Raw genomic sequence first — 15023 nt, 5'->3', positions numbered from 1 at the left:
CCAGAGACAGAAAAGAAACTGAGTGTTTCATTGCTTTAATGAAACAGAGCAGACAAAATCATTTGAAAGAGAAGTCAATAACTCAATTATGGCTTTGTTTAATCAGATCCCTGCAGTAGCACATACAGGAGTGTATGCACACTACATTAAGTACATACTGTTGTGTGCAGTATGCAAGTTTTAAACTGGAACTATAAATCAAAGAAAAGCACACAGAACTAATTAAGATAAAGAATTAGTACATGTGTCATAATAGGAAGAGACTCTCATATCATCCTACTCATATTAAATTGTATTTCGTACATCATAAAATGCAAAACACCATCTGCTAAACTGCTTATGAGCTTGTACCAACTCCAACCTGAAAACTTGGAGGCAAGCGTTGGAAAATGACACACTGGTTTTGTACCTAAAATATATCTGGCATCAGCACAAAAATTTATAAACTGTAGTTCTGAAACTCAAAGCTGTATTAAATTACAATGTCTTAATTAAAAAATAAATAAGGTTCAATTTATGTCCCTCTGGTGGCCAGTTTATGAATGACAATTTAAGTCAGTTTTACAGGCAAATGTAGGACCTGACATTTATTGCTTCCACTTGCAAAACTCAAAAAAAAATAAAAAATAAACAAACAGGCCTGACCAAGAGTGCTAGATTTCCTGTAGCTACTTTTTAGAACCTTACTGCTCTCTTGCTACTTCTAAGTGGACAGTCAGTCTGATATGTGTCCCTTTTACTTTACTTCCATTATATTTTGATCTGAAGAGTACATAAAGCAAAGAAGATCAGAAATTGAAAGGTTTAAAAGAATGAAGAGGGTTTCCACACCTGTGGGCTGATACCAGCTTTTTTGGTGGAGAACGTGGGACGTGGAGCTTGGACGCCAGAGTGAGGTGAAGCCACACGATCTGGAGCTAAAGGTGACACTGGGGAACTGACACTGCCTGCTTTGATGGGACTGAGAGGCATCATAGGAGGCGAAAAGCAATGGGCTGACCGATAGGCGGCAGATGGGCTGTAGGGTGATGGCAATGGGCTTGTTGGAAGGGATGATTGTCTGGAGTAGGAGTGAGCTGTCACGACAGATTTAGGAGCTGGGGCGGCTCTGGGAAGAGTGCTGTAGGGATCTTTCATTGGGTTGAAGATAAAGAGGGATGAGTTGAGCTGGTATGGCTGATGTTTGGACAGCTCCATCTCGATTTTAGTGCAGCCATTCTCCAAGGGTATTTCTGGAGGTGGAGCCGGAACAGGTGCTGGCGTTTTGGCAGGGACAGTCTTTTTCTGAGTTGCCTGCTGAGCTTGAAGTGTTTTTGAAATTTGTGTACTTATATTGGAGGAGTTTACTATGGCCTTTACTCGACCGGGCATGTTGGATGGATACACCCACGAAGGAGGCAAGGACATGGTAGGAGAGGGAGATCTCGGGTCCTTGCTGTCATGGACATACCTTTCCATCCTCGACTGGCGTTTGGCAAACAGTTCGGCTCCTTTTCCTGAAGCATTGGTCAGGGTTTGCTCAGGCTTGTGCTCTATCCTGGCACGTGTCCTGGAGCTTTTCAAACTCGAGGCCCACTCTGGCACCGCAGCTTCCTCGTGAATATCCTCGTCTTTGGCCAGGAAGTTTGAGGCTTCATCCCCGAGAGCCAGCAGCTCCTCTTCCTGCCCTGCATCTGGCTGGGGTTTTTTCTTCTTTCCATCTGCACACTGCACCAAGGACAGGAGTTCGGGATTCGGAGCCACTTTTGGCTTCTCCTGAAATGTGAACATCGACTTGCGGGTCGCTCTGCGAGCCCGGCCCTCATCAAGGATGCCCGATCTGATGGGAGTTACAGATATCTTCTCACTCATATGGTTAGGGACAAATGTAGGCCTGGGGGCATATGGGCGGATGTAAGAAGAAGGCTGAGGTGAGGGAGCATGGGCTGTGTTAGGTGGAGGAGGGCTGGAGTAGCTGGGGAGAGGAGGCGTTGGATACGAAGGTGGAGGTGGTGGTGGAGAGAAAACAGGTCTTGGGTGCACTGGGTAAGTTGAAGGTTCAAAGTGTGTTGTAGAGTCATCAGATGGGGCTGGAAGGATGTCCATGACTGGACTTGTAGCTTCAAAGGATCTTACTGTTGTCGGGGAGAAAAATGGGCGAGCTGTTCTGTTCATGATGGTGGGCTGTTTAGTCACCGTCTTATCTGCTTTTCCATTGCATTGTGCACTGTATCCATTTGGGATTTCTTTATTGTGTGCTCCATTGCCTTCAGCTTCATCTTGACCAGTTCTGTCCATAACAGCAGTGGTATTATCACTTCTAAGAGTAACCTCTTCCTTCACATGCTCCGTGAGGTCTTCTGAGAGCTCCTCATCCTTCTCGTTGACAGGGAGAAAGTGTCTGTCTTGGCCGCTTTCTTCTGCTACATCCTCCCGTGTAACCTCACTAGCATCTTCCATGTCACTCCCAGTACTGCTGATTCTGCCGGCCATCCACGTGAGGTTCTTACGATTCAACTCTTTGTCCTGGTCCTCAGTCAAGTGATGTTTGTTCCATGTCCGTGGACTTTCAAAAGATGAATCAATTACATTCTTGGATGCCTCCACTCCCCCTCCTCCGACGCTTACAAGTGTGAAAGCGTTCACTCTCTGTCTGCGCCGGTTGAAAAGTTGGACGCCTTTAGAGTTGGAATTGGCCTGGAGCTGAGCAGCAATGATCTGACTCTTGGTCCGTGCCTCCTTCAGCTCCTTCTCCGACAAACTGGCACTTCTGCTGAGGTCTGTAATGGTAGAAAAACACACCAATCAACTCAAGAGAAAGTGTAAATGATATAACACATTCACAGCTATGCCATTTGCAGTGCTTTTCAGTTCACAAAGCAAAGTATTGCTCGACCCAGGTTATAATTGCAGAATTTAGCACAACCCACCAAGTATTCACAAGACTTATGGGGGTTATTTTAAATGCACTTAATTGTTTCAGCCTAACAAACAAAGGGTGCTGTATATAATATCACATGCCTTTTTTATTAGACAGACTAATTGGACAGGTTTTGGCAAATATTAGCCTGCTTTGTATTTTATTTCATGATCTCACCATTGCTGTCTCAATCATTTGGTTGCTTTTTAAGTCTCAGCTATAGTAGCAATGTGCTCAAATGGGAGTATAATTATTTTAAAAGTCAAGAGTATTATATGTCTTTCAAGTAATTCTAGCTTTCATGAGTCACCCTGTTAAAAAGATGAATCATATTAGTTTGTCGTCCTTTTTGCGCACAGACTTATAAAAGAAATGCTGTCATATAAAGTTCAAGGATTTGTGGTCAAAATTATTCTTTTCACAGTTTGCTGTGATTCACAGAGCCTGCAGGCAACCTTTTGTAGACCGTACAATGCTTTCACACATTTATAGTTCTAAAAACCTCCTGTAAATAAATCTTAATGCTGATATTTGCAGTTCTACCCATAGTTTGGCAAAGATGGATGTTAAAACAGTCATGTATTTGTTGAAAATGGCAAAGGTTTATTGACTGGGCAAAAAAGCCCCATTACGAGCTGCAGAAAGTATTTCCTTCACCATGGGCTCTAGTTCCTCCCTTAGCATTCCTCAACTGCCGAGAAAATTCCCTGCTTGAGACTGCAGCATGCCTTGAGAAATCTCTCTGAGGCACAGGAGCCATTGGTTTATATGCCGACAGGTTCATGCCTTTCCATCATCACTTACGAGACAAAGTCTACATTTAAATGCTTAAACTTTGACCTACAGTGACATACTGTGGCATCAAAGTTTCAGTAAATAAAACAAGTGTGCTTAAAAATCCTGCCTACAAAAGAATGAATGCCTCAGGAAAGGGACAGAACTTTTAAAACACAAACCCTCAACATCTTATACCAGAACATTACATCCTGAGGAACAGACTGCTTACAATTACATCACTGGCTGAACGGCTTGACTCTCTTAATGTAAGTGTGGTTAACCTGTGCAACATAAACACAATCTGTTTCCCTAATAGACCTTTGAATAATTAACCACTCCAGGTTTCCCTGAGGTAGTTCTTTGCTTTTATCCTCAACCTCAGACTTGGCAGCAAACCTGAAAACAATTTGTTGAGTGTTTTTTCTCTATCTATGCAGGTAGGTCTTTGTCTTGCCAGAACCACAATGGGAGTTAAAAAAAAAGTAGTAAAAAAAAGCAAGAGTTCTAAAGAGTTCTATTCCGTTTGTTTTATGTGCAAGTTTGCCAGACTCAAAGGAGCTTTTATATCACATGGCATAAAATTATAATAGAGCATGTATAATGTGCATCTGCCTTTCATTCCACCAGCAAAAACGCCTCTTTATTTAGTCAGGCCATGCAACACAACCTCTAGCACTGTGATAAAAAGCTTTCCATTTTCCTTCTTTACAGACATTCATCTTTACGGTGTTTAAAAAGATTTTCTTTTATAAACCTGGAGCAAAATCTGATAATTATAAAAACATACATGCAGCTTTTCTCTTTTTTCTTTCTTTTCTTTTAATTTAATGTGCATGTTTTCCCACCAACCAAAGTAGTTTCAAGTACTTTCAAAAATGTGCAGTTTTAATTTCTTCCTTATTCTTATAAATGTCCCTGTCATATCAGAGCCAGACCTAAATACAAGTTAATTTAATACAGTTATGACTTTACTCACTGACTGCTTTCTACTTTTCAAATAAATAAATACACTACAAAATGTGGTAATGTGGAAAAAAATACCTAGGTTAATTGGGTCACATTAAAAAAAAAAAAATTCTAGAATGAAACCAGTTAATTTAGATGTTACCACATGAAGCACATTTTAGATTATACAATTTTTTTTTACAGTTTAAACAAAAAATAACTTTAAAAACATTATGTCTGAAATCCACAAAGAACAATTTGTCACTTTAACTTCAAAACAAAGTTGTTCTATTCATTCAAAAACTTGCTGCCTATTGACAGTTTATGCCTAAAGACAACCCAAAGTGGCAACCAGTCCGTATTGTCTTTTAAAGCAGCATGCATTCACTGTAAAATATTGATCTCTTCTCGCTTTAAAGAAGATGCATCACATTATATAATTTAAACGATCTATGTCATCAAACCTCAGAACTTAAACATGACTTCAGCACATGCCTTTCACAAATCTAAGCATTTTTTTTTAAGTTTCAGAAGCACCATGTCAAACTAAACTTCTCTTACCTTAATTAACTCTGCATACAGTCTCTTTTGTTGCTGCTTCTCGAGCTTTTCTAATTTAACTTCATGTGTTTCCTCCACTCCCCCTTTAGCAGCGCGAGCCTGGATCGGATTTCGTGTCGTTGCGAATGATGATCTCTCGCGCGCTCCAAAATGCGCATCGAGTATGAGGCGGGCAGGCTGGGGCACTGGACGAGGTTTGCGCTTCCTTTTTGCTTTTTTTAAAGGATGGCTATGCTGTGCAATGTTCCTGGCAGACGTTTGGTACACTCCAAATTCAACAGCGAAGAACCAGGATACAGAATAGATCTGGAGAGCGGGGCTATAGCTGTCACGCGGGAAGGTTGTCACAAGGGATAGTCAGAAATCAGAAACTATGAGGTTTTGAGCCAGAAGTCCAATTAGACAAATGTTTTCTCTAGCAATGGTTTTGTAGGTTGTTTTTAAAGCTGTAGTTCAACCCTCTTAAGTATATATTATATTATATATCACTCTCATGTTCCAAACCTCTATGACCCTGAAACCCATTTCTTTCTGATGTGGAACACTAAAGTAGAAGCAGAATGACGGCCTCAGTCACCATTCACTTTCATTTAATGGGAAAAAATATGCAATGAAAGAGAATGGTGACTGAGACTGTCAGTTCCTGACTTTCAGCCAAACATCTCTATTTGTGTTCTAACGAAGAACATCATGTGGGTTTCAAACTACATGAGCGTGAGCAAATAATGAAAACATTTTCATTTTTCAATGAACTATCCTTTTGCGTAACCACTGTTTTCATTACCAGAGTTCATGGATGTAGGAACGATTCAAATTTATGACTTCTACGGCCTTGGATGTACTTAAATAATCACGTACAGATTCTGTAAGTTCGCACATTCTGTTTCACGCCAAATTAAGTGGCCACATTTCATCAGTGTCATGTATAGAATCAGTGTGTCAGCTCTTTCAGAGGATTGGGTGTCAGGGGAGAGAGTCGTCCGGCAAATACGCTCGCTTGGTTGGATGGACACCTGAGCCTCGAGGGTGGAGTTCAGTTTAGGCCGCAGAGGTTTGCTTGCTTAGCTGATCCATCCTACCTGAATCATAACACTCATGCTTAACTTCTCATTAACATGAAGGGAAAGACAGGATCTTCCTCAAACCAAGAAGTAGTGGTAGGAATTCAGGGACATAAATAATGTTCCCATGTCCTTGGCATCGAGCTGTGTATGATATGTGGGCTCTCAGTTTGGACAGATGAGGGAAGCTCCCTCACAGCTTGAGGATTTGGGGACCTGGCAGGCCTAGGGTTGTATATCAAAGGTCAAATTCCCCTGTCGGATGTTATGGTTCACTGGGAAGATGGGATAAAATGACAGTTTTCCTCTGGGAAATGTGGAAGTGATGAGATCAGAAAGGTTTGAGAACTTTCAAACCATGAATGTGCAATTACACATCACTGTCCACAAAACCTGTACTAGGAGACCCTTCTTACTCTGCTACCTCATTCTCAAGTAGGACAACATTCACAGAATAGCATATACAGATCAGTTCTGATGCTGAGAAATGCCTTGTAATTGACCTGCTATATTATTATAAAACCTACAGCGGTGGCCATAAGTTACTGTAAATTTGCAGAAGCTGCTAGATGAAAAATTATGTGATGGAAAAGATTACACAGTTTAAGACTCCAAATGAGTCAGTTTACAGAAAAGGTGTGGGGTATATAAGTCCTTTTTTCTGCACTGTATCTGGCTTTAGACCGGCTGTTTAATACTTCCTCACTGAATTGTATTACTTTGTGTAGGATCCCATCCAACATTGTTGTTTTTGCGGTTTTGGTTTGTTCAAACTTTTGTGTACATTGTGTGAACTCTTTACATGCTTTGTAAAAAGAAAGTTGGTTTAAAAAATAACTGAATTAATAAGAGGCATCATTAAAGGGATACAAAGAATCACTTTTTTAATTATTAACATTTTCTGCCAAAGGTATCTAAACATATGACCTGCAGCTCTAAATCATAGGTTATGAACATGGAAATTAATGCATTTGTCTTATACAGTGGCAATAAGAGATTTACTACAAATTATATTATTAGCAAAACAATTCCAAGCGAAAAGTTAACGAGTTACCATTACATACATTTCAGAAAGTCTTAGTACTTTTTGAATGTCTAAGTCCTCTTTTGTTTCAATGACAGCAGCACTAAAACTGGATGAACAACACAAGTATGTGTAAAAGCTGATGATCATGATCCCTGGTGCTGACTGTTTGTACAAAAGAGTTTAGGTTCAACCTAAAAAAATAGCAAAATTTGATTAATGACCTAAAAAACGGTGTAGAATTAAAATGTCTTACTACTGTTTATTTTTATTATTATTAATATTATTTAAAATTGTACTAATTTTAAAACATTAGAAAAAAAAACTGCTCTCAAACTTTCGGACCACACTGTATCATTTTCCGATTTCATGCTATCAGCATCTGGAAATGCAAGAAAGAAAAGCATAACATTCTGCATCTCATCAAATCATGCTGCTGTGTGGAGACATCAATCTCATACAAGGAGAGAGAGAACGAAAGAAAAAGAGAGAAAATGCTGACATTTACTTCAGCGTCTCTTCCTAGGAACGGTATGAAACCAATATAAAGTGACTGAATTAGCTGTTCCATCTCAGCCTTTCCACATCCTCCTCTCTCGCCATTTTACACACTCCAAAGCTGTTACAACACCACAGCAACCTCTTAAATTCTGCAAAAACAGTTTTGGACCATCTGAAATGGGTCTGAATTCTCATCAGCAGGGCTGTAAAACCCCTCTATCGCACAGTCACTGGTGTGAACTGCCGCTTACTGCACTTGCAATGGGTGCCTGGTCATCTGCAAAACTTATTATGCATTTTTTCCAGATAACATTACCCACAGCTTGAGCATTATGGTCAGTGGGTATATGAACTGAAGAGCTATTACTGTACGGCTCATCTGTGTCTGTGAGGAAACAAATGTGTCACTGAGGGTTTAGTAAGAACTGATGTCTAAACAGTTAGGGGATAGCAGCTACATCAGTCTATCAATCTGATGGTTCTTATGTCTCTCTGTCTGTAAAAGCATTCAACTTTTAAAGAATAAATTTGTCTTGACTCGTGTTTCTATTTAAATTTATTACATGACACTATTGAACACTTAACTCTGATTGGTTAATCACAACATTCTGCAGTCTTTGCGGTAATTAGACACTGTATAATGACACTAAACTGTATAGCACTTACCTATTCTATTCTATTCTATTCCATTCTATTTTTAAAAAAAAAACCAAGCTGTGTACTGTGCTAGACTAACTGAGACTTGTCACAGCACTTGTACTGTTGCTCTTTTGTCCGTCTGATTGCTTCTATTGTTCTCCTCATTCGTAAGTCGCTTTGGATAAAAGCGTCTGCTAAATGATTAAATGTAAATGTAAATAATTAACCATTGTCCCAATTTGCAACCATTGCAACCAATTTCCTACATAGTTTCGCTAGTTTCATGTCTGTCATCGCACCTTATCATCTCTTTTTTTAATCATATAATACAGGTATTCCCAAAATTTTTTGTCAGTTGAAACATTTGACCTAAAATATTTACATACATTATAACAACAAGTTCTCTGATGTTGGTTTATGATCACATGATGTCCAGGGAAACTTATACAATTGCATGTTTCTTAGCAAGTGTTTTATTTTAATTGCATTAATGTTATTTCTATTAGTTTGTTTTAATTATTAGCTTTTTAACTTTATACTTTTAAAAACTCGCAATTTGAACTGACTCACTTATCCATTTAAATTATGCACTTACGCAATTACGCAATGTTTTAATTATTAGCTTTTCATCAAATCACAAACCCCAGTATGGGAAACCCTTATATAACAACAAAAAATAAACTCAGTGTTTGCATTCATTTATTTATTTTTTTTAGAAAGCAGCCTGTAATATACTATAAAATATCACGTTCTTCAGATTCAAAGCTGTAAACAAGATTTGGAAGAAAATATTTACTTGTTTTCCGCTCCATCTGGCAGGACGTCAAGCCTGGCTTTGCTTTGACCCCACAGTGGTGGTCATCCTTCTCCAAGTTGTTAGTACTGTGCCTCTCCAGGGACGTGTTTGCTCCTGTCTTGTTGAGGGTGGAGGATGTTGTAGTGGTAGGCCCACCCCAGCTGTCCCCTCTTCTAGCAGGCTCATGCTTGCACTCCATCCCAGCCCGCCTCACTTCGTCCTTGCCTAAGAGACTCTCTTCTTTCGCTGAGCCCCCTTTTAGCCGGCACACTTGCCTGGGTATGACAAAAGCTTTCTTTTTCTCAGCTGGGGCGTAAGTTTGACTTGTAAGAGGTGGTTTCGGGATCCGCTGACTGTTTTATGCTTCCCGATTTTTGAAGAAACAAGGATCAAAAGCAGGATCAAAGTTAAACTAAAGCTCTACATTTTGCTGGACATTTTCTTCACGGTAATCCTTCGGAGTAGACGCGCTTCCGCCCAGAGATGAGCTGAGAAATGTACTTTTGCTTTCAATCCACACAATATTATTCAAACTCTAACAAGACCTCCCTGGAGGTACTTCTCAATGCACCCTGGATCAGTTCCCATGGAAAAGTGCCAAGAAAATTTCACAACTGGGATATGCTCTTGTGCAAATGCGGCAAAGGCTGGCAGACTGTCCTCTGTTCTATTTGCGTCTGTTTTCGATGTCTTATCCAGATATTTGTCTTTCTTTTTGAGTCAAAGTCACCAAAACATGTCCCTCGAGTTTATCGCAATCTCCCCGAGGCAGACTGTTTCTTTAAAGGCACGTGTAGCCCTTGCTCTCAAAATGTTTCAACAATGTTAAGATGAAGGGGAGTGCTTGGTGCTTTCCTGTCGTTTCTTTAGCACATGAAAAAAACACATTCAGCCGAAAGGTTGTCCAAATGTTCTGACTGCGGCTATTGTAATCGCTAAACTTTCAAGCAAGGCTTAATTGTGCTCAGTCCATATGTTTGGATTTTAAACAAATGGTTTCTGGTACAATGAGTCAATGATCTTCCTCTCAACTGCTGCTTCCTGAAACATATAAGGTGCAGACTGTCAGTCAAAATATATACTAAAATGCACTTATAAAAAATAAATAATATTTTACAAAACATTTTCAATCTGAACTAATTGAAATGAGTAACCTCATGAAGGAAATATTCCTCCGTTTTGAAGGAGGGGTATTTCCTCTGGCACTGTGCACTTGATATCATTTGTGAAAATGACAAACCACCCATTGTCAAATTAGTGGGAGGAATGAATTGCATTTGCTACATGTGAAGTTGAAACAATGCATATCTCATTTTCCTCCTGACTAATATCAAGGAGACAGGATAATGAAAGGAACATGTGTTGCCCAATTAGGAATTTTTATTTTATAAAACGCACTATAAAGGAAGGAAGGTCAATATTTTTCAAAGCTAGAACATGTGAAATATATGCCGCAAAACTAAGCAGAAAGACTCACAGATTTTATTATATATATGTTTTTTTTATTATTATTTTAAAACGGTAAATTTCCCCCTTTAAATATTTTGACTAATTTGACTGAGGATTTCATTTTTTAATATATATATATATATATATATATATATTATATATTTTATTGTAACAGTCTAAGCTATTTAACACCATTACCACGTAAAACCCCATGAAACCCTATAAATTACTGACTAAACTGTGCTTGGTATAAGAATTACCTCTAAAAGCTTAAAGTAAAAATTTTTTTGGTGAGCTATCCCTTTAAAAAGTCATGATTTTTAAAGATTTAAGGGTGGAGTCACTATATAAATCATTTGGTTTCATGAAGGCTTTTGCAGCGTCACAGCTAAATATCTGTCAGTTTCGTCAGTTAAGGAATTTTCTGTAATAGGAAAGACTTTGACTCAAATGTGAGTCTATGCATGCTCTCGGATGACTTGTAAAGAAGTTGCATGCTGAAACAGGACAGTGTGTTAATTGGCAGTTGTACAAATAGCATAGTCTAGTCTCAATAGCACTGAATCACCCTGTCAGCTGAGTGTCGTCTCTCTCTCACATCCTGTAGGCTACAACAAGGCCACGGGTCACATGAGGTAATAAGACCCCATTAGTCTTCATCACCCCCTTTCAAACACTGTTTTAACTAATAACACCTATGACAAATGAGCGGTCTGTTTCACTCTTCCAGTGATTCGTTCGACCCCAGTGCATTTATGTTTGGGAGTTAACGTCCCGCCCACTCCAACAGTTGACTCAAAGTGGCCACAAAAACGACACCCACTGTTCATGCCCTCCATGCCATCCTCCACAAATAAAGACAATCAACTCAACAAAACAAACATTCTTGCCCACAAAAGCCTCTCACAAGCTCTCTGCCTTTCTCTGCTTTGGACGAAACATAAAGAGCAGTTGCTTTGTTTTGTAATGCTTTTGAGTAATGTGACCTCTGACAACGCTCTGACAAATACATTTTCGTTTTTGCCACACTGGCAGATAAATATTAAATATTTCAATATTTCATCCAAGGCAATAAAGATATATTTTTAAACTCAAGATAAATTGTTCCAGATATATTTAGATTTCCTCAGACTTTTGTAAGTTGCTTAATGTAAAGAATTTTCCATTTAATTTCTTACATTAAGCATGTCACATCTCACTTAACTGTACATCAGGGAAGCTCAGATTATCATTCTTCATCTCCATCAATTCAGTTTTTTTAACATGCATTCTAGAATGTTGTGGTTCCTTATCAAATTACCAGCTGATTAGCAATCAACATTCTTTGACACGCCAAAACATCTTGAAGGCTGAAAGCTGGTTGAAAGAAGGTTGAAAGCTGATGCATCACAGAGCATTTTGAACTACAGGGCATATCTTTTGGATTTGCTAAGGGGGAAAAAAACAGTATAATGATAAATCTTTGTGTCTTAAAGTATCAAAGTATGCTTATCTTATCTGATTTCACTTTCCTGGTATTTATATTACAACATTAACTTACCAGCCTACCTGCATGGCTCTCTCACATAACTAACGATTTGCCATCATTTGATTTATGAGTCATTCCAATCCAGTGAGGGCATTCTTGTGCTCATACACCAATCTAATGAGCTGTATTGAACTCTACCCATCACATTCCATACGTTATCAGTCCCGAGGCACCGGATGCAGGTACTGGGAGATAGTATTTGTGTGTGTTTTGGGCTGTATCCGTTACAGTGCATAATATGAGCAGTAATAGTGTACGTAACAGTGTCTGACACAGCGTTTTGATAGACCTCCGGGGCCCTACAGGTCTCTCTAATATTCCAGATCCATTACAGCCCTCCAGGGCCAGATCCTTCAACCATACGCCACGGCACAATGCAGAGACCTGCTCTTCAACTCGGCTTCTTTCACACAAAGGCCTATTGAAGCACCTGTAAGTGGCCTGAAAAATAATTTGGGGGTTGCACTCTACATTTGGCATTCTTAGAGAGTAATTCTCAGCAGATAGCTAGCATGCCTTGGCTTTCACAGGTTGATGACAAACAGCAAAAACACTGATTAGATATAAACTTCAATGAGGCTCAGAGACATGGTGTTTGCTTCATAAGTGTACTAAGTATATAGCGGGCACATATATATATTTTAGAGAAAAATGACTTGTCATTGAAATCATAGATGTGCAAGGTCTCACTGGGTTGTGCACTCAATAGCTAGCTGAATAATGATACTACTGTCTTTTTTATGCCTGCTTTACAGCAGAATTTGTTCTAATCTTTTCGGATATCTGTATTGTATAAAATGCTATATAAAGGTGACTTGACAAAGTCTGCAGAGAATCAATGAGAAGACAAAAAGAGCAAAACCAGGGGCTTTGGGATAAAGTAAAAATACTGTAACTGTTTTAATTTAATTTTAAATGGCTCATTAAAGAGCCATAAACACATATAAAAAAGAAAAACTAGCCTTTTTGGACTCTGACAGAGAAATTACTCCAACACTAAACTTATCTAGCAGATCCAAATAGCAGATAAAACTTCAGTACCATTAAAAAGCTGCGACTTAAAGAGTCCTGCAAATTATGCCACCAAAGGTCAGTGACAGATGCTCAGCATGACGTCTCTGCTAAACAGAACCCCTGCCTAATGTATAAGTCATGACTGTCGCTAAGAAACTCCAGCACCGGATATTCATTCTAATGTTACTGCATGCTGCTCAAATTTATCATCATAAGAACCACACACAGGCCGGACAAAGGAGAGCCAAACAGGGAACACATGAAGCCCATCGCCAGTTAGATTATCCCTCCACCGGGAGTAGAACGAAGTTAACATCCTCAATTATTCAACCCAAATATTTAGAATGATCGACTTCAAAAACATTCCTCCAGGTTGCAGCTGGCTACCTCACGCAGTAGGTTCTTCAAGGATGCAGTTTGCGATTCAACAGGTGATAAAGCTGTTCATTGATAACACAACACCAAGTGAAACTCAATGAAAGTCTGGAGCTGATGGTAGACTCACCTGTACTCCCAAGTGCTTCGGTGTATATGTTATGGCTAGTTTGTACAGCCCCTTTACAGGTCCTCCTTGCGTTCACCTCCCCCTCTGTCTCACATGGAGTTACGCTCTCGTTCTCGCTCTCTCTTTCTCTCTAGCAGACTGAAAGAAGGGAAAAGGGGGTGTGGACGAACAGGAGTTGGAACACAGAGAGTTCTTTGTCTGCCTTCTTCATATGGTTTCCTTCAAGCATGCATACTGAACACATTATACCATTATATATTTTCATATTTAAAGTAGGGGTGTTTGGGGATCGGTGTGCACTTTGCTCTTTGTCCCGCTCAAATTTTTACACCGGACAGGGGAATAAAACATACACAGCCTATGCATGCTATAAAACTGCCAATATGTGCTTGTTTCTGATTGCTACGAGTTATAAAAAGTAACCAGTGTCGAGTGTTTTCTCTTGAGATGAATAAAGTGTAACACAAAAGGGCCTCTCAGATTGGTTTCACAGACATGGAGAGCCCCCGCAATGATTCTTGAGCTGCGTGTTGAAGCAAAGTAAGACACTTAAAGTCTCAATGGGATGGGATCTGAAGTCCACTGATCTCCCGACAGAGATGTCTGTCTGAGAACAGACATGCGAGATGGAAAACAAGGTATCTGTGGCAGGACAAATACTATGGTTAGATTACGGACTTCAGAGCATGTTTAAAGGTAATTTTAGGGAAAATGATCTTTATGATAGCTCAATGTTGTATGCAACTGTGTAAAATAAGCTCTGATCTATTTAATCTCTAAGTGCTTTCTCACAGTTGAAATAACACTCACAGCAAATCGTTCTTGTCTGAAACTTTGAGCTCCTTTGTAAACCCATCAAATATTTGCTTCTGTTTTGAAATGTCATACCTGGGTGATATTTGAGGCCGTCAGCCATATTCAGACCACCGTCTCGATCGTACCCAGAATAAAGGCTTTGTCAGCAAAAACTGGGTCATACCTACGATGAGAAGTATCAAAAAACAATGCAATTAAATAATAATAATTAATAAATGAATAATATTAATAAAAATTATTTAAACTATTAAAATCAGTGCAATTAATCATGCAGCCTGACCCATATGCAAATTCCTAGAAAAAAAGTTTCTAGGAATCTCAAGGCATGTCTTTCAAAGTTTCAAATATAAAGCAAACAGACATAGATGATTAAAAACAATAAATAAATAATTAAATAAACAATCAAACAAATAAATAAATAAATAAATAGCATTGCTTTTCTCAGCAATATTAAAATGACACAAACCAAAAATTAAAAACAGACATAGATATATACATAAAATGCAAA

General features: G+C 39.0%; 1 protein-coding gene across 1 annotated transcript in view; it reads right to left on the bottom strand.

The window, feature by feature from the left end:
• The window catches only part of LOC107749747 (synaptopodin-like), a 49358-nt gene that overhangs the window by 2722 nt on the left and 31613 nt on the right, over positions 1 to 15023 (bottom strand). Inside the window, exons 5-8 of the mRNA XM_016564900.1 lie at positions 14588 to 14678; positions 13700 to 13837; positions 9204 to 10244; positions 832 to 2759 (exon numbers count right to left, since the gene is read on the bottom strand). Coding sequence (XP_016420386.1) covers positions 832 to 2759; positions 9204 to 9402 — 2127 coding nt within the window. The 5' untranslated portion in view covers positions 9403 to 10244; positions 13700 to 13837; positions 14588 to 14678. The remainder of the gene's footprint in view (positions 1 to 831; positions 2760 to 9203; positions 10245 to 13699; positions 13838 to 14587; positions 14679 to 15023) is intronic.

This window comes from Sinocyclocheilus rhinocerous, unplaced genomic scaffold (genome assembly GCF_001515625.1).
Source record: "Sinocyclocheilus rhinocerous isolate Xijiao unplaced genomic scaffold, SAMN03320098_v1.1 scaffold860, whole genome shotgun sequence".
Classification (NCBI taxonomy): Eukaryota; Metazoa; Chordata; class Actinopteri; order Cypriniformes; family Cyprinidae; genus Sinocyclocheilus; species Sinocyclocheilus rhinocerous.
Note: the sequence above shows the minus strand (reverse complement) of the source record. Positions and strands in the feature narration are given on the sequence as shown.